At 38.2% G+C, this 18,807-nt stretch overlaps 2 protein-coding genes across 3 annotated transcripts in view; one reads left to right on the top strand and one right to left on the bottom strand.

Annotated features, from left to right (window-relative positions):
• The window catches only part of LOC120634134 (coatomer subunit alpha), a 28,256-nt gene extending 13,238 nt beyond the window's left edge, over positions 1 to 15,018 (bottom strand). The window contains exons 1-11 of one of the 2 annotated variants that reach the window (XM_039904536.1): positions 14,676 to 15,018; positions 13,625 to 13,741; positions 12,785 to 13,027; positions 10,061 to 10,198; positions 8,541 to 8,704; positions 6,592 to 6,729; positions 5,858 to 5,941; positions 4,593 to 4,788; positions 2,534 to 2,686; positions 1,536 to 1,756; positions 208 to 345 (exon numbers count right to left, since the gene is read on the bottom strand). In XM_039904536.1, the coding sequence (XP_039760470.1) occupies positions 208 to 345; positions 1,536 to 1,756; positions 2,534 to 2,686; positions 4,593 to 4,788; positions 5,858 to 5,941; positions 6,592 to 6,729; positions 8,541 to 8,704; positions 10,061 to 10,198; positions 12,785 to 13,027; positions 13,625 to 13,741; positions 14,676 to 14,903 (1,820 nt within the window). In that variant the 5' untranslated portion in view covers positions 14,904 to 15,018. The remainder of the gene's footprint in view (positions 1 to 207; positions 346 to 1,535; positions 1,757 to 2,533; positions 2,687 to 4,592; positions 4,789 to 5,857; positions 5,942 to 6,591; positions 6,730 to 8,540; positions 8,705 to 10,060; positions 10,199 to 12,784; positions 13,028 to 13,624; positions 13,742 to 14,675) is intronic. The other variant, XM_039904537.1, reaches the window with a different exon arrangement.
• Positions 15,019 to 15,204: 186 nt separating this feature from the next.
• Positions 15,205 to 18,260, top strand: LOC120634220 (exosome complex component CSL4). Its single transcript, XM_039904691.1, has 4 exons — positions 15,205 to 15,598; positions 16,654 to 16,902; positions 17,459 to 17,525; positions 18,056 to 18,260. Exons 1-4 carry the CDS (start codon positions 15,443 to 15,445, stop codon positions 18,235 to 18,237), a joined length of 654 nt encoding a protein of 217 aa, XP_039760625.1. The 5' UTR covers positions 15,205 to 15,442; the 3' UTR covers positions 18,238 to 18,260.
• The last annotated feature ends 547 nt before the right edge of the window (positions 18,261 to 18,807 follow it).

Below are 18,807 nucleotides of genomic sequence, written 5' to 3'. Positions count from 1 at the left end.
GGAATCAAAACCACGGCCTTTGACCCAGAAAGCAGGGTCGCTGCCCACTGCGCCAATCGGCCGTCAATTTATATTAAAACCATACCACTATTCGAGCTAATCTATAAAATATATAGTGGCAAATTGCTTGTCATTGTCGGTCGGGTGAAATTGCAGACAAGGGCTAACTTGTAGTGGAATAATCAAAAAAAAAAAATAATAACTAACCTGTACTCAGTGGGGTCGATGTTAAGCACTTTCGGTCGAGCCTCGCGGTCAAGGCAAACGACCTTCGCTCCAGTTTCACTCGCAATCACTTTGACTGCGTACACGGGGACGTCTAGCGTACGTATGATGCCGTAGTCGCTGTGAAGGAAGAATTTTTTTAACTCGAGAACTCCCAATAAAAGACCGTATGTCCAGCAGCGGACGTCCATAGGTTGTAATGACGATGAAGGCAGTCTATTTTCGATAACTCAAAGTCAGAGTCTAATTATGTGATCAAATCAGAAATGAGGAGATCCGTAGAAGAACTAGTGTAACCGACATAGCTCAGCGAGTCGCGAAGCTAAAGTGGCAATGGGCGGGGCAATATCTCGGAGAACCGATGGACGTTGGGGTCTTAAGGTGCTTGAATGGCGACCCCGCGCCAGGAAACGCAGCGTAGGTCGGCCCCCAACGAGATGGACAGATGCCATCGGGCGAGTCGCTGGGAGCTGTTGGAGGCGTTGGAGGCAAGCGGCCCAGGACCGTGTATTGTGGAACTCATTGCAAAAGACCTCTGTCCAGCAGTGGACGTCAATTGGTTGAGGTGATGATGAGTCAGAGTCGTTTTGATATTAGCCGAATTGCTGTGGACATCGTTTCTGCGTGTCGGCTTGGCTAAACAATAAGCTAACCTTCTGTGCACAAATTGCCGAAAGACTTTAAAGTACAGTGATTTTAAAGTCTTTCTGCATACTATTGATGTTCTTGATGACAAGGTTGCCTGGAAGCAAGCCGCTCCGCTTTCATCTCACACAAGATAGAACAAAGATTGTTAAATCGTAAAACGATGTTGGAAAAGACCAACTGCTGAGTTTTTTGCCGGCTTCTTCTTGGTAGAGTCACTACAAACAGACATACTTGACGTTTCAAAAGTGCTTATATTATAATTAGGCCTACTTGAGATAAATGAAATTTGTTTTTTTTTTTGAGTCGAAGCCAACAATCCTACTAATATCCTACTAATATTATTAATGTGAGCGTGGATGTTTGTTAGTCAATCACGGAAAAACGTCATATGTCCAGATGTCATAACTCAGATATCATATGTCAGATGTCATATGTCAAATGTCACTTATCATGATCATTGGCTCGTCCCTATTGTCCGTACGACGCCATCTAGCGGCGAGTATGATGAACGGCGTGAACAATACAAATTCAAAATGATATACAATTACCCTTAAATTTAAGTTAAAAGGTTGAGTTCGCCGCATGGCGGCTGAATCGAGCCCTAGAACGAGCCCCGAGTCTTGACTATCAGTTCCAGTGAAAGTCGGCCTGCAATTACTTACCCATCTTTACAGCAGTACTTGATGTGGTTGGCCGTGGTGTAGATGAACACTGGTTGCGGCGTAGAGTCGTCGAAAGCACCCGATTTGACCCGCGCGCCTTCTGTTATCGAGCAGAGCTGTTCCAACTTCTTTGTGCAGATTGTGACCGTGTGCTTGGCCAAAAGCGCTACCAATGTCATATCAGAGTTCCAGATAGCGTAGCGGCATTTGGACACTTTTACCTGCGAAGAAAACGTTTAAATACTAAATACATACACGTGAAGTACTAGAGAAGTGTGAAATGCGTCAGTCAGTCGAGTCAGTCAGTCGAGTCAGTCCGTCGAGTCAGTCAAGGCAGTCAGTCGAGTCAGTCAGTCGGTCGAGGCAGTCGGTCGAGGCAGTCAGTCGAGGCAGTCAGTCGAGGCAGAAAGTCGAGTCAGTCAGTCGAGTCAGTCAGTCAGTAGAGTCAGTCATTCGAGACAGTCAGTCGAGTCAGTCAGTCGAGTCAGTCAGTCGAGTCAGTCAGTCGAGTCAGTCAGTCGAGTCAGTCAGTTGAATCAATCAGTCGAGTCAGTCCGTTGAGTCAGTCAGTAGTCATACAGTCGAATCATACAGTCGAGTCATACAGTCGAGTGAGACAGTCGAGTGAGACAGTCGAGTGAGACAGTCGAGTGAGTAAGTCAAGTCAGTCAGTCGAGTCAGTCAGTAGAGTCATTCAGTCGAGTCAGTCAGTCGAGTCAGTCAGTCGAGTCAGTCACTCGAGTCAGGCAGTCGAGTCAGTAAGTCGAGTCAGTCAGTCGAGTCAGGCAGTCGAGTCAGTCAGTCGAGTCAGTCAGTCGAGTCAGTCAGTCGAGTCAAGTCAGTCAGTCGAGGCAGTCAGTCGAGTCAGTCAGTCAGTCGAGGCAGTCAGTCAGTCGAGTCAGTCATTCGAGGCAGTCAGTCGAGTCAGTCAGTTGAGTCAGTCAGTCGAGTAAGTACAGTTTGTTATTTAGCTGAACACTATACAATAATCGGCTTACGCTAGCAATAGTCCGTTTCTGCTGAACGTCCAATAGCTGCACACATTCTGGCTCGCGCAGTAACAGCATGCCGGTACCCGCGTACATTATCTCCTCGCAAGTGGGCGTTGCGATCTTCTTTGACACCTCGTTCTTGAGATTCTTTATCACTAGCTGCAACATAGATATGGGTAAACAACGAAGTCTTCATTAAATTAAGTTAATATCCCACTATTGGGTACAGGACTGTTCTCGAAAGGTGTGGATTAAAAGCTTCGACTCTCCGTGCTACTTCAATGCGAGTTGGTGGGCTATAAAAAGCGTTAACGTAATGGGTAAGACTTCGGCATCCGTTAGAGGGTGCTAAGTTCGATCTCCGACGCGCATCACTTAACTTTTCCGAGTAATGTACGTTTAAAGCAATTATTTACCGCTTCATGTGCGTAGTAAAATATCACCTGCTTCAACGGTAAACGAAATCATCGTGAGGAAACCTGAGAGTTCTCCATAATGTTCTCCGTATTGGGTAAGTTGCGTATTAGGTACAAGTTGCATATTGGGTAAAAGTTGCGTATTGTGCGTATTGGAACACGGGGTAAATCGTTGTCATTCTCTTAAACCGATGTTCACCTTCACCGTTAGAGCAAGTGATATTTTAATATACACCTAACTCAAAGGGTAGATCGTGAGTTCATGGTATTATATACAGGCTTAAAGGTAATTCGACGTATTCCTTGCTTGGACATGATAGGGATAAAAATGCAACAAATTTTTATTTTCCTACAACTACGTTGACGGTACTATTATATGTCCTCACTGTGCACGCATATTTAGTGCTAAAATAGGATATATAAGTCACATCATGGCGCATGAGCGAAGTCCTTACATGTAATCTAATCTAAAAAAAAAAACAGAACCAGTCGCTGTTGCCGCACGCGGCAGTGAATGAATGATCATGATATACAAAATGTGTACATAGCAGTGAGTAGTGATGGCGATAACTACAATCGTAAACTTAAAAGTAATCAGTCGAGGGTTGCAAACGTACACTGGTCTAAGAAGAAGCCCACAACAAACTTAGCCGGGTGTTCTTTTTGTTATCACCATCTCAAATTGTCATTAGAAAATATTTAAGAAGCAACCTGGTTTGGCAATTGTTTACACCCAAGCTTTTTTATTGTTTACGTAATCCTTTATACTATAATAGGACTTTTCTATAAGCTTTCGCTTAATACAAACTTTGAACTTTTTTAGTGATATCTACCGGTAATTTATTGTAAAATTGTATACAATTTCCTATAAATTAATTGCTTATTTTGTGTAGTCTAGTGTACTGCACTGCAAGTTTATTTACTGCACTGCATGTGTGGGCGGAAATCGATGGTCTTAAAGTTATTTGAACATTGACGCTTTTTAAAGTGAAACTTTTATTACATCGTCTCAGAATTTTTCGCCTGTGTGTTGCATGTCGCGTGACGATCGGCCGCGGAGTAGGGATAATGTGACAGGTGCTCGTCAGAGCAGCCGACGCTCGCTTCAGCTGACCGTGTAGTGTATTACTTATTTGTGCCAGTGCTCGATGAAATATCGGTTACATTTATAAACTGAAACTCATCATGAAAATGGAATTGATAATAGAATGATTGAAAATATTTGATAAACGGATCAAAATGACGCAACGATTATTAAATATTGTTTTCAGTTTTTTTTAATGTGTATATATAATCTAATTAATTGTTAAGTATAATTTTTGTCATAATCAAAGACACAGAGTTCAACAAAAAATATTAGGTCTATTTGGTCTCTAACCAAGTCTACTTTTATCATTTCCCGTTATCATTCCAATTTTCCAAGAATAAAATTAAGAGTGACGAAGCGATTTTTATACCCTTAATGGATTATAATTCCTAAAATTTTTAGTTGAATTAGACATTCAACTAAAATTTTTTAATGTTTTTTTTTTAATTTAATGTGAAAAAAAATTTAACTTTTACCATGGTTTCATAAAAGCACACAATCCTTTTAAAGCTATACACCACCTAAATCTTACATGCTTGACCAATGAGACAGTTGTACACACCTGATTATTCTTCTCCAGAGCAGCGAACCGGTTTCTGGCGACCCACACGGCGGAAGCTGCGTGGCCTCGCAACGGCTCCGGCGTTGTGGCACTAGACTCTATGCCGTCTCGGGGCGCGGAGTATAGCTCGTACGTGTTGCTGTCTCCGATACGCCACGTCACCAGAACACACCACTCCGCGTGGTTCAGCGACATACTGCGTAAATACAAAGTCATTTATTTATTAATTTTTTTATTTAATGGACAATCAACAGGTTACAATAACTCTTTTAAAACTTAAAAAATTAAAAAACTTATTTATATAATATTGTAGACCCACTTAAAGACCGCCACAATTTGCGAATAAAAAACTAGATTGTCAGTTAGAAGGAGAAAAAACGAATAAGAAGAGAGACATGAGAGTATAAGCTGTAAGATCCATCAAGCTGTGACATAAACTAGCCGCATCTATTGCCGCAAACAAAAACATAAATTTTTGAATGAATTACAAAAATAAACACATACTTAAATTATATATGCAATAAATTTAAAAAACTCATGTGAGTTTCAGGATGCGAAGAGTATTAATTATAGTACTTTGTGTAGTAATATTAAAAAAAAAAAAATAGGTAACGTAGTATGCTGGAAGTTATCTCCGGCATTTATAAAATAAATTATATATAAAGACGTGCTGCAAAGCGATTAAGCGTTCCGGTGCGATGTCGCGTAGAAACCTATTAGGGGTATGACTACCATGCTCCCTAACAGGTTAGCCCGCTACCATCTTAGACTGCATCATCACTTACCATTAGGTGAGATTGCTGACAAGGGCTAACTTACGTAGTGGAATACAAAAAATTGAAGCGGTGATAGCCCAGTAGGAGCTCGACTTCACTGTCGGGGGCCGAATTCGAATCCCAGCACGCACCTCTAACTTTTCTAAATTATGTGCGTTTTAAGTAATTAAAATATAAGCGATATTTTCAACGGTGAAGGAAAACATTGTTAGGAAACCTGCATGCTAACATATTTCCAGTTGTGGTAATCGGACCCACGGCCTTGGACTCAGAGAGCAGGGTCGCTGCCCACCATTAGCGTGCACTTCATACATGCACAAAAGCACTGCCTACCCTAAAATTTATATATAATTCGTATAGGAGGAGGATTTCTGCCATTTGATGCAAACTTCTTGCTGTATGCATAGCCTGGTAAATAACTCAGTGCACGCCACTGCTGCCCACTGCACCAGACGGCCGTCAACGTCGGTATAAAAGTAAATATATTACCTGTAAGGCTGATGTCGGCCGCCGCCTTTGATCTGCATGACGGGGGCATCCCGGTTGGTGGACATGTCCAATTTGCGGAGTTGTCTACAAATAAAAAAAAAAGCTGAATTATACAACGTGTAACCGAATTACGAAATACTGTTGGAACTCTGTAAAAATATTAAATCAAAAGAAACATATTTTTTTTCTTGTGACAACCCTATTGAATATAAAAGATCGACACGCGCACAGTAACTGCGCTACGCGACACGTACCTAATGAATGGACGGTAGTAATTTGATTTTAATTTTGCATGTGATTTTAGGGCTGCATCTGATTTATTTCAGTAAAAACTATGGCTGTGTTTTACACAAAAACTATGAGCGTTTCGGTTTCACAGATAAGTCTCAGAGACGGCACATGATGTACCTCTAAAGCCGTGAAAAGGTTGATAGCGCATTGGGTACGAACTCGACTTCACTTTCAGGAACCGAGTTCGAATCCCAGCACGCACCTTTTCGAAGTTATGTGCGTTTTGAGTCATTAAAATATCATTTGCTCCAACGGTGAAAGAAAACATGGTGGGGAAACCTGCATGCCGGAGAGCTCCCATAATGTTCTGAAAGGCGCGTGAAGTCCACCAATCCGCACTGGGCCAGAGTGGTGGACTACGGCTATAACCCTTCTCATTGTGGGAGGTGACCCGTGCCCTGTAGTGGACCGGTAATGGGTTAATATAATATATATAAACATACCTGTCCTTTATGTAAAACAGCATGTTGTTATGAAGTGCGTACGCTGGTCTCTCTCTCTGCAGCTTGAAGAGTATCATGCCGACGTCGTGGCCCGCAGCGAACAGGTTCAGAGTCGGGTGTGCAGCTAGTACCCAATACCTGGTATACAGAATAAGAAAGAATAAACTAACAGTGCAATAAACAAGGTTACATAAAATTCATAATTCGTTTAAAGGAAATTGCATACAATTCTACAATAAACTACCCATTGACATCTTGGAGATGTCTCTTAAAAAGTTCAAAGTTTGTATTAGACGTAAGCTAATAGAAAAGTCCTACTATAGTATAAAGGACTACGTAATCGATAAAAAAGCTTTGGTGTGAATTATTGCTCTAACCAGGTTGCTCTTCTTATAATTTTAAATGACAATGTTAGATGGTGATAACAAAAAAGAACACCCGGCTAAGTTTGTTGTGGGGTTCTTCTTAGACTAGGACCCGTTTGGAACCCTCGTAGCTTTAGTTTTAAGTTTACGAATATGGTTATCGCCATCATCTCACTACCGTGTCATTCTCATGTAATGTACGCATCAAATGTGCCACCTATGGGCCTACTTGAATAAAGATATTTTTGACTTTGACTTTGATAATTTACAGTTATTTCGCTAAAATAAATTGAAGTACACCTATACGTTCCTTATGGTGTCCTTGGGCAATTGTTATTTATGCAACTATTACGTAGGCGGTGATAGACTAGTGGGCAAGACTCCGCCTTGCCTTTCGGGGAGACCGAGTTCGATCGCCTCTAACTTTTAGGAGTTACATGCGTTTTTAATTGAAGCGATTAAATATCATTCGCTTCAACGTTGCAGGAAAACATCGTTAGGAAACATGCATGTGAAAGTTTTCTAGAATGTTCTCAAGGGCATGAGAGTTCTACCATTTCTTAGACAGGATCCCAGAAGGCGAGATTGGGGGCAAGGAATAAGTTGTTAGGGCAGTTATACTAAACTTTTTAGGATTATAACCCTAGTCGGCTTTTACGCAGCATCGGGAATCCAAAATCGCTTGGCGGCACGGTTTTATCAGTACGGTGATAACTAGCCATGACTGAAGCCACCGACAAGGCCAGAAATTCAAGTAGGCCTAATATAAGCATTTTTAAAACGTCAAGTATTTTATAAATTTAAAATGCATATAAAAAAAATTCGGAACCGACAGGATATGAACCTGCGACTCTCTGGCAATCGCGGCCTGAGCGCTTTTTCCAATTAGGCTACGGGTCTCCTACCGTCGATGCCGAAAATTAGTATATGCCTTTAAGATCAGTCCTATACCGACTGTAGCGTCATCTAGTAGGTAACGTTGCTGTTCCATATTAAATGAGACACGTTTGAATCAAGAGAACATTGCTTTTTTATAATTATATTATTTTTATTAGTGTTTTTACCTATACTTGGAGGAATTAAAAATATATAAATTTAAAAAACATACAACCATTTTCGGAACCGACAGGCTATGAACCTGCGACTCTCTGGCAATCGCGACCTGAGCGCTTTTTCCAATTAGGCTACGGGTCTCCTACTGTCGACCAAGTGTAGGTAAAAACACGAATAAAAATAATAAAACGTCAAGTATGTCAGTTTGTATTAACCTAGTTCCAAATTGCCCCCGCCGATCATCGAACCGGGGACACTGCGATTACCACTGCGCTCAAAAGGTTTTCAAAACCTTAATAGCAAATATAGACTGTTTAAGTTTTGATTAAATCAAAATTCCCCAGTGGAAATACAGTGGCTGGATGCACGCAAAACCATAGCGTGTGAAAATAGACGTGCAGTGACGTGCACTTCATATATGCACAGAAGCAGTGCCTACCCTAATTATTTATATAATTCGTGCTAGGGCATGCATTAATCCTGTTTACGCCACTGTAGACCTTATATGGTTGATATGATGATGATACTCACCGATCATTTTCCCGCCTAAAAGTGTGCAAGCACGTGCGTTTGGTCATGTCCCACACTCTGATAGACCTGTCCTCGCTGTTGGACAGTATGAGCTCATGCCGCGCGTGGAACAATGCGCAGGACACGTTGTTGTAATGCCCTCTGCATGTGTCCACTTCCCAAGCCTGTGGACGTGGAATTTAATGAATAAATAATAAAAATACTACGACAATACACACATCGCCACCTAGCTCCAAAGTAAGCGTAGCTTGTGTTATGGGTACTAAGATAACTGATGAATATTTTTTATGAACAATATACATAAATACTTAGATTATACATATAATTATTATTATAATTATAATAATAATAAATAAATAATTATAATAATAATAAATAAACTACGACAATACACACACATCGCCATCTAGCCCCAAAGTAAGCGTAGCTTGTGTTATGGGTACTGATGAATATTTTTTTATGAATATAATACACATAAATACTTATAATATACAGATAAACACCCAGACACTGAAAAACATTAATGCTCATCACACAAACATTTTCCAGTAGTGGGAATCGAACCCACGGCCTTGGACTCAGAAAGCAGGGTCGCGACCCACTGCGCCCGTCGGCAGTCAAAATTTAATGAACAAATTCATTTTTCTCAACATGCTTGGCAATTTGAGCATTGATTGCATTTTTATGCCCGTTCTCACTAACACTAGGAATCGCCTTAAACGGATGCCTACTGATTTAGGTGATTCTTAGAACTCCTATGTGATGACTAACGCCGTTAGGCGCCATCTTAAGTTACGACACCGATTCGGCCGATCGTAGAGTTTAGCGGACTCGTAAACTGACACTTGACAGATGAAAAAATATTAATTCGGTTTTGTTTTTAATAACCTTATATCCATGCGAAAAATGAAAGCTATGATAATACAAACACAAACACACCTTGTGGCAAGAACCAAAGACAAGTTAGGTTACATGAGTTGCCTCAGCTTTGATTAGGCGTAACTTACTGTGGCATTTCCTTGTCAGGCGTTAGTGAAAACGGGCATATAGAGATAAATCGAAATCGCAATTATGTGGTTGACATTCAGTCAACACGCACGAAACACATTTCTTTCTCTTTTCCGATAAGTCCCCGCTAAGGTTTGGTACGATCTTCCGGCATCGGTGTTTCCTGCCACAAACAACCTCAATGCCTTCAAGGCAAGAGTCTATGCTTTCTAGGTAAGAAATAGGAAATTACCGCACTTTATCTATAAACCACTAAATAAAATAAACCACAGTTTGTATGTATACTCATTGATAGTAGATTCATTGTGGTTTGAAAATAGAATAATGGCATTTACTAGACTATCAATGAAAACTATATCATCTATGGCGGTGACGCGAGTTTGACAAGATCGATTGGCGGGAAAGAAAAGTAAGGACGGTTTTAAATTAATTCATTTAGAAAAGAAAAGTATGGCGATAAACACGCCATACTTTTCTTGGCCAATGGAGGCTATTGGATGATGTATACATACCTTAGCATCGTTCATCCTCCACAGCTTGACCTGTCTATCGTCAGCCCCAGACACTATTAAGGGCAGCGTAGGGTGGAAGGAAGCCCAGTTAACTCCACGGTCATGTCCCTCCAACACATGCTTCACAACTGCATCGGCCTAGAATAAATGCAGCCAAAATTTAACAATGGTCCGACTAATATTATAAAATTGAAAGTTTGTGAGGATTTAACTATGTGTGTAAGTCTTTCACGCGAACACTACTGAACGGATTTTGAAGAATATTTTCAGTAATATAGGTTACACATCAGAATAACACATAGGCTATGATTTATAGAGATATTGTGTAAATTGGTGAAAATAGAACAATAAGTATCAAAGTAAGTCGGAAAAAATCCGCCATCCGAGAGCTATCTTGGCGTCTGCTGCATTAACGTTAGACTAGATGAAATGTGGAGTGGGATTGTTTATCTTAAACAGTTTTCAAAAATAGCACGTTAGAGCATGTGCCTATCTTCAACGTTGACTCTATATAACCTTTATTAGGTTATCACATTTGTTTTAAAATATTCAATTTGAATAATTATCTAAATATTTTCTTTATTTATTTATTGAAACAAAAATATAACATATTTTACAGGTTATTTGCACCCTTAAGCCTTGTCGAATAACAGATTAGGTACTTAAATACTAAAATAAACGAAAGAACAGTCATCATGCTTAAAAATGTAGGTATGCGATAAACCATTGTTGGTAGGCTATTCTTTTAGCAATATAAGAGATTCCAGCAGTTATTAGAATTAGTATGATATGCAGTCGGTTGTCGACATCCCTAGCGTAGTGAATTTATTATTTACTAGCGTACCCAGCCCGCTTCGCCGGGCTAGACTTTGCTTTATTTTATTTAAACAATAAACTTACATCGTTAAATTTTTAATTTAAGTCTCATAATATATTAATTAATTTATTTCTCTCCGTATTCATTTTCTTCAATTCTCTTCTCGAGCGGGTGAAGATTATTATCTACACCCATGTACACCTAACAATAGAATATCATCATAGTAAATAAAAGCTGTATTTGACAGTTTGACAGTTCAAAAATAGGAGTGCTCCGATTGTCACCAAACTTTACAGGATTACTCGCCAGGTCAATCCGGAGATTCCCTGAAAGTTTCATTGAAATCGGTCCAGCCGTTTCGGAGCCTATACCCACACACTCTCTCTTTTATACATATAGAAGATCAATCTTGTCTATTCTGGCTCTGTGGCTAGCTCTCAACCTACTGTTGTACTGCCAATAGATTTGACTTTTCGGTACGATGCCACGTAGAAACCGATCAGAGGTATGCGTTAAATATTTCGTTAATAAGCGCCTAGTTCGAATCCCTGCACACACCTCTAAATTAAGCTATTAAAATATGAATGGTTTCAACAGTGAAGGAAAACATTGTGAGCTAACCTGCATGCCTAAAAGTTCTGTAAAAGGCGTGTAAAGTCAACCCCACTCGGCCACCGTGGTGGACTTCTCATTTTGGAAAGAGACCCGTGCCTGTATTATAGGTGTCCGGTTATAGGTTGATATGATGATGATAAATATAACTGCCATAACTCTAACAGATTAGCCTGCCAACATCTTAGACTGCATCATCGTTCATCACCATGTAAGATTGCAGTCAAGGGCTAATTTGTAGCGTATTATAAAAAGCAAATCTTTAATGTGTTTAGTAGAGTTATATGTACAGCAGGCAAGTTAAGCAATGCAAAACCAAATGCCATAATTTATTAGAAACCTGTATCGTTTTCAGTTTCCGGTTTTATAGGTAACACGCAACATTTTGTTGTAGTAAGTAACACAAAGTTTATTTTTAAATGTTTTTATAAAAAGTTTTCCAAAATATTTATGTTTTCCACAGACTATTTTGGAAAGCTTTTCAAAATGAATAAATAGGTATATATAATTTAAAAATGCAATGGAAATAAAAAAAGGTTTAAGCTATCCGTAATCCTCTTAATCGCGTCGGGTGTAGAGCCGACGCCCACATTTCGGCACTATTCTACTTTTGGCCAACTATTTGAGCTATCTAACCTACCTAAGCGAGAGCTAACTATATATATAACTTTTTTAACAATGGGACAGCTGGAGAATGTGAAGTTTGGATTAGGCTTTCGTATCTTTTTTTTAATATATATTTTATATTAAGAGTTTAGGTAAAGATATCTGCTATGGGGCCTAGAGGTAACCCAAATATTACTATGACAAATGTTGCCAATAATTGAACAGTTTACAAAACAAAGTCAAATTCAAAGCCAAAGTCAAAAATATCTTTATTCAAGTACGCCCATAGGTGGCACTTTTGTTGCGTACATAAGAATTACACGGTAGTGAGATGATGGCGATAACCACATTCGTAAACTTAAAACTAAAGCTACGAGGGTTCCAAACGCGTCCTGGTCTAAGAAGAAGCCCACAAAAAACTTAGCCGGGTGTTTAAAACAATTTTTCCTACTACTTGGCAATATGTTTGTCAAGAGAGTAAAAAGGATTGATGTTATAACTGGTATGACACATGATCTATAGCTGTACATATTAATAAGGAATTGAATATGTTTTGGTGCATTACCTGTGAGATGATAGTGTGTCAGATTTCCAGAAAGTTAAATGGCTCGATGAGGAAAGTGATTATTGTTTTTTCAATGCCCACACCATGACCGTATCCCATAGAAAAATAATAAAAGGAAACATACATTTACCTGTCCAAACAAATCAGTTGCCTGCGGGTTCCTCAAATGCTCAGCTAGCCCTGATGGGCCGGGAGCTACGCTCTTCTTCCTCAGGCCAGAGAAGTCCCATACTCGGACGGACTGATCCAATGAGGCGGAGACTATGAGGTCCTCTGTTGGATGGAATTGTGCGCACATGACATAGTGGTTGTGGCCTGTTAGCACGCTGATGCATTGACGTGACTGCCAGTTCCATATTCTTATTGTCTGTAAAACAAAAGTAAATCTTTAGAGGCAAGTTCCTATGTCCATGTTCGCCTTGCTTGCTTGGCTTGTCTATAAAAGTTCAACAAAACATTACCATTTGCTAATAAATCAGACAACTCAAACAGTTGTCACATAATCGATAATAAGTAGTAGGTTAAGTGAACGGCTACCAAATTGATTTCCACATCAGTCAGACATAATTTAGAGTCCCCCCTTTTATGCAGTTTGTGAACAGCTTTTTAAGACATGCAGGATGTCATATGGAAACAATTATATCTTCCTACTCTGGCTATTACCTACTAAATCTTAATTCAACATGGGAAATAACAATTAATAGATTTTCAGATTTCTCTGCACACTCCTACCAAGAGTCCTCACTTATCTGCCTAGAGAATGTAGGTTATCAAGTATCCAATAGGTTTTGATGATAAAAGAAAAACTTATGTACGCGGTCAATTAAAATATAGAATTTCTCGACAAATATATTGCCTATACAACTTTTTCAGCATAAGCAAAAGTTACATGGAATTGGAATCACATTATCCTTCTTGATTTCTTCTGCAATGAACCAAAGACACCAAAAAGAAATTAAATCACCTGATCATCAGAAGCACTAAGGATCCAAGGGTACTCGTGGTGAAAGAATGTTGCACGTATGTAGTCCAAATGTCCAAGAAGAGTGAACAGACATCTCCGTTGCTTGTAATTCCAAACCTGTGTATTTTATTAACTTTTATTAACAATTGTAAAGTGGGTTGCCAATTCCCTGGCAAATAGTGAGTAAAGTAGTTCTTTAACAAATTATTTACTTTTACAATTTGGAATAATGCACCATTCCAGTGGGATAGATCTTGAACGGGTAATCAGATGACTTTTATAGCTGGATAAAAATAATAATAACCTAAGTATAACTGCTAGTATTTTGAGCACAAAAGATCCTGGAGAGTCGAAGTGCATCCGCTGAGGCGGGCCTCATTACATGATAGATAGATAGATGACTGCTAGTAAGTTGTTATTTTTTGGTGGATCCCTAACGTCCCCATTTACACCCGCCTTTTCCCCACAGAGTACTAGATATCTTTATATTTACCAGAACAGTACCAAAACTAGATATATTCTTAACCTCAGTTGCATATTGCATAAGCCAGAGCAAAATGTGGCCTACCATATACCCAAGTGTTTTGAAAATAAGCAGTATCCAGATGCAAATTTTGCCTGCAATTACTAAATTACATTCCACAAAAAGAAAAGTACAGTAGTATCTCACATAATAAACATTAATGCTTGCTTTATATAGACCACAGTATAGCACACAGTTTAGAATAGCATGTGTGATCTTACTGCAGGCTTGGGTTACACTACTTTGGGCTACAATAACCTAGCTGGTTATCCCTTAGTTCAGCAACGTTAAGAGTATTTAACCAAAACATAATACAAAATACAGCTTAAATAGAATTTAATATTTCTTAGTAACCTGAATAGTAAACCATACTTTTATCTACAAATCATGTTACAGGATCCCCAATTGTATACTACGGAGGCCCTTAATAATTAAGAACTTATAATTATAATTGCTGTAACATAAAACATGTTAAAATACGTCATACAAGCTAGAAAAAGAATGAGTCCTAAAAATGTCGGCACGTACCTTTATCTTGTAATCGTCACCGCCAGAAACGAAGAGAGGCTGCTGGATATGGAAGCAGATACCACGTACCGGCCCATCGTGCTCGTCGAATTTCTCAAGCAAAGTACACATACGATAATCCCAAAGTTGTATCACACCATTGTGGAGACTCGCCAAAACCCATGGTCTTTTCGCGTGGAACGATATACCCTTCACTCTGGCTGATTTAGTTTCAAATTTAGTCAACATTTTAGACGATTTCTTAGAACAATTTCACGTACTTCCACTATAAAAACACTTTTAAATTCTACTTTTGAACAAAACTTTGCGAACACAATCGACATCTCATTTCAAATGTCAATCTGACGTGACACGTCTGACTTAGTGATGTGTCGAACATAGAAGAAAAATGAAAAAAAAACTCTATGATGATTACGATATTATATCGGATTGTTAAAATCAAGTCGGATCCGATTTTATTTTAATTCATGACATTTCAATTATAATTATTAATTATCTGTGATTTTTTGTTATTGTGTGGTTTGTCATGCTATAATAATTCTTAACCAGCTTGGGGGAGCCTATATTTGTTATGGGGGAATAAATCAGAACTAGGTATAAAGGCAATACTTTGCTGAAGCACGAGGGCAACGACTTGAGAGATTGGGAATTAAATAAAATTAAGTGACGTGAAAATAAGAACTTATTCAAGTATCTCCAGAACTTAAAAGAGCAAAGGCTTGCATAAAAGTCTAATCAAGTTTTTAATTAACATATATATCTGTACAATGAGTGAGTCACCAGTCGGCGAAATATGTATACCCGGAATGCGGCTAAGTCCTTCGCAGGGGTACTTATGTGGCCAAGGCACATATGAGCTAAAAGGGTACATTTATGCTGCTCTGTGTGGTATTCTGAAAGTGGAGGAAGATAGCAACGCTAAGGTACTGCTCTGACATGTACATTCTCCTTGTTCTCAGTCTATTAATATCCGACTGCTGGCTCTCAGCCTTCTCTTTCGAGAGAAGGTTTGAGGGCATAACCTCATTTAACTGCTTTGCAATGACTGGTTTTAAATGTTATTATTTTATAACCTGTTAGCGGTTCAAATAATACATAATGTTAACTAATAGTGCTTCTTCTTAGACCAGTGGCCTTGTAGCTTAAGTTTTAAGTTGACAAATTTAGTTATTGCCATCAACTCACCTCTATGTCATATTTCACATTTAATGTATGCATCAAAAGTGCCATCTATGTGCCTATTTGAATAAAGAAATATTTGTCTTTTGACTTTGACTAGAACACAACAAATAAAGCAAAGGCCAAAACTTCTATGGAAATCTTTGAGTTTCCCTTTTTTCTGAGAAATGCTGCTATACCCTTAGCTCACTTCAACATAACACAATACTTATGATTTTTTTAGGAGAGAGTAACAACAAAGAGGAGGGTCTATGTTTATGATTTGTTTTTGATGTCAATCTGGACAGATTTTTTAAATTCTTTTATTTACTCTCTTGGTTGTCTCTTTGTCACCAAGTCTAAATCAGAGCAGTATTGTGTATAAGAGAAGTATATTAATTAATGAAAGTATATACATAATCCTGAACTAATATTGCTAGAAATAAATACCTCACATATGACTATAGTCCAGAGACTAATCTTAGATTAACGTGAGAAAGGAGAAAAAAAAAGATCTTATATTTCAGAGTAAATAATTTTTTAAGTTTTTTTTGTTATGTGGAAGTTTTTAAACCATTCATTATGGATATCAAATTCAAATTTCCTTTATGTATTACTGTTTCACTTGCTAATATTAAAGCTATGAGGGTCCCAACACACCTGAACCAAAATATTTGCATATAAATAAACATGTATAAAAAAAAACTGTGCAGTGATTGTTTTTCTCAAATTAATTCCAAAATAAAAATAAATAAAGTCTGCGGATATTGTTACTGGCAATATAAAAACAACTAACACTTTTTTTGTTCTTTTTTTTCAGTTTACAAAACTCTCCATTGAAACTTTTGTAACACCAACCATACTTCCAAAGGCTGGTGATATAGTGACAGCCAAAGTGACTGTAGTAAACTCAAGGCAGGTCCACTGTGCAATACTGTGTACAGGGCCGACAATCTTGACGCAATCTTATAGAGGTATTGTCAAGAAGGAGGATATACAGTTTAAGCATAAGGACAGTATAGATCCATACAAGTGTTTCCGACCTGGTGACATTATATTGGCAAAGGTGGTATCCTTTTCAGTAAATAGTGGGTAATATTAGTATAAACCTATAAGTTCTCTATCTACTAGATCGAAAACCCGAATTCTAAAATAAAATTCTTGATTAACCTGGCCAAATTTAGCAGTAGCTCAGTCTAAAATTAATGCCCGTTTCCATTGAAGGATAAAAAAAGTATATTGTTCACCAAGGTAAGGTAAGTGTTCTTAGCATCGAAAGTAGGAGGAAGCAGGGAAATTTAGCATCTTCTGGTTCTACTATATACTTCCCCAAAAGAATGCTGCTTTTATGCATCAACACAGGTCAGAGTCTGCATAGATCTGTGTCATGCAGCTTTAGATTGCACATATGTCTGTCCCACAGTGCCCCCAAGTGCTCATACTAATGCAAAGGTTTTCTCTGTCAAGTGCTAATGCCACAAACGTGGCCCTTCTGTCGAATGGTTTTATTAGCTCTCAAGAATGGTTAATTCCTGGGAGTTGTCTCCAGCTAAGGATTGTTATGCAAGATATAAAAATCTAAATCCATTAGTTTGTGATATAATTTCCTTAGCAATTTTTTACAGCTTCCATCTACAGAGCTCCATTGGTACCACCTATCAACAGAAGATAATGAGCTAGGTGTTGCTATAGGTAAGTTCATAAAAATCATTACACAAACTCCAAAAGGTGTAGGTATTATTTTAATGCATTTATTATTAGTGTTACACAGAATCCTTGCTAATATTATTGATGTGAAAGTGTGTTTGTTTGTCCTTCTTTTATGCTCTAACTTGCCAAACAATCACAATACGATTTACATGATAGTACAAACATTATGAACTCCAATAATATTGTCACACAAAATATAAGTAACACACAAAAACACAAATCAACACAACAATAACAATTTAGGACAAAACTTTTGGACTTTTGGGAGTCTGTTGGCAGTAAGATACTTGAAAGAATGTTATTTCTAATGGCTCTATTATGTTTATCTGAGGTGTCTATCACACAATGTGTAATTAATATTTCTTGAATAAGGATATTATAGACATTTTGCCAATTATAGAGTTTCAATAATGTCTTTAATATTGTTTTTCTTAATTTGTTTCTTTACCTAGTTTCTCTTATATGTTACTGCAAACTTTTTTTTTTTTAAATATTTCTTATTTCTTTCATAGCAACTGCAGAAGGATCTCCGCAAGGTGTGACCATGATACCCATAAGTTGGTCAGAAATGCAATGCCCAAAAACATTGGTAAAGGAACCAAGAAAAGTTGCGAAATTGGTACCAGAAAATATTAATGATGCATTACTTCCTATGCATGACACTAATGGCGAAAACCTACTTCGGAGTACATAAATAAAATTGACTAAAATTATTGAGTACAGTATTTATTTTTTCAACCTTATGGCTAAGCTTAGAGGCATCACTGATTAGTTCAGTGATAACAGCAGGGAGGGCACATTGTTTCTAAACGGTTTCAGAATGTCATTTAATTTCTTACAAATTTGTTTATATAAAGTTACTAAAAATAAAATAAAAAGCAAAATTAATTTATATCAGGTAGGCTTTGCACTTATAACGTCGTCTTTTTTTTGTACCATCGGTTCGTAAGGCAGTAATAGATCCATAGAGATAACAAATGCAAAGGTGACTGTCTGTCTGTCTGTTTGTCTGATACTAACCAAATCGCTACACCAACAGCTTGTATCCTGGTGATAGCCATAGGATATTCTTTATCCCGACTGACGTTCGCGGAGGAGTAAAATAAATAGCCTTTATAACCTATGCAAGGCTTCACAAAAAAACTAATCATGGCAAAATTATCAACTCCGTCGGGACTTACCTACATAACAAAAAAAAGTGAGCAAAGTCCCTTGAGACTGCTAGTATTTCATAAGAAAAAACATGCAAGTGACAATGGTTCCG

Source organism: Pararge aegeria, chromosome 23 (assembly GCF_905163445.1).
Source record: "Pararge aegeria chromosome 23, ilParAegt1.1, whole genome shotgun sequence".
Taxonomy (NCBI): Eukaryota; Metazoa; Arthropoda; class Insecta; order Lepidoptera; family Nymphalidae; genus Pararge; species Pararge aegeria.
This window is presented reverse-complemented; position numbering and strand designations above follow the sequence as displayed.

Excerpts from the sequence above, each read along its gene's own strand:
- LOC120634220 (XM_039904691.1), top strand. The coding sequence starts at position 15,443 with ATGAGTGAGTCACCAGTCGGCGAAATATGTATACCCGGAATGCGGCTA. Across the intron at positions 15,599-16,653 it reads AGGAAGATAGCAACGCTAAG|TTTACAAAACTCTCCATTGA; the intron begins GTACTGCTCTGA and ends CTTTTTTTTCAG. Across the intron at positions 16,903-17,458 it reads ACATTATATTGGCAAAGGTG|CTTCCATCTACAGAGCTCCA; the intron begins GTATCCTTTTCA and ends AATTTTTTACAG.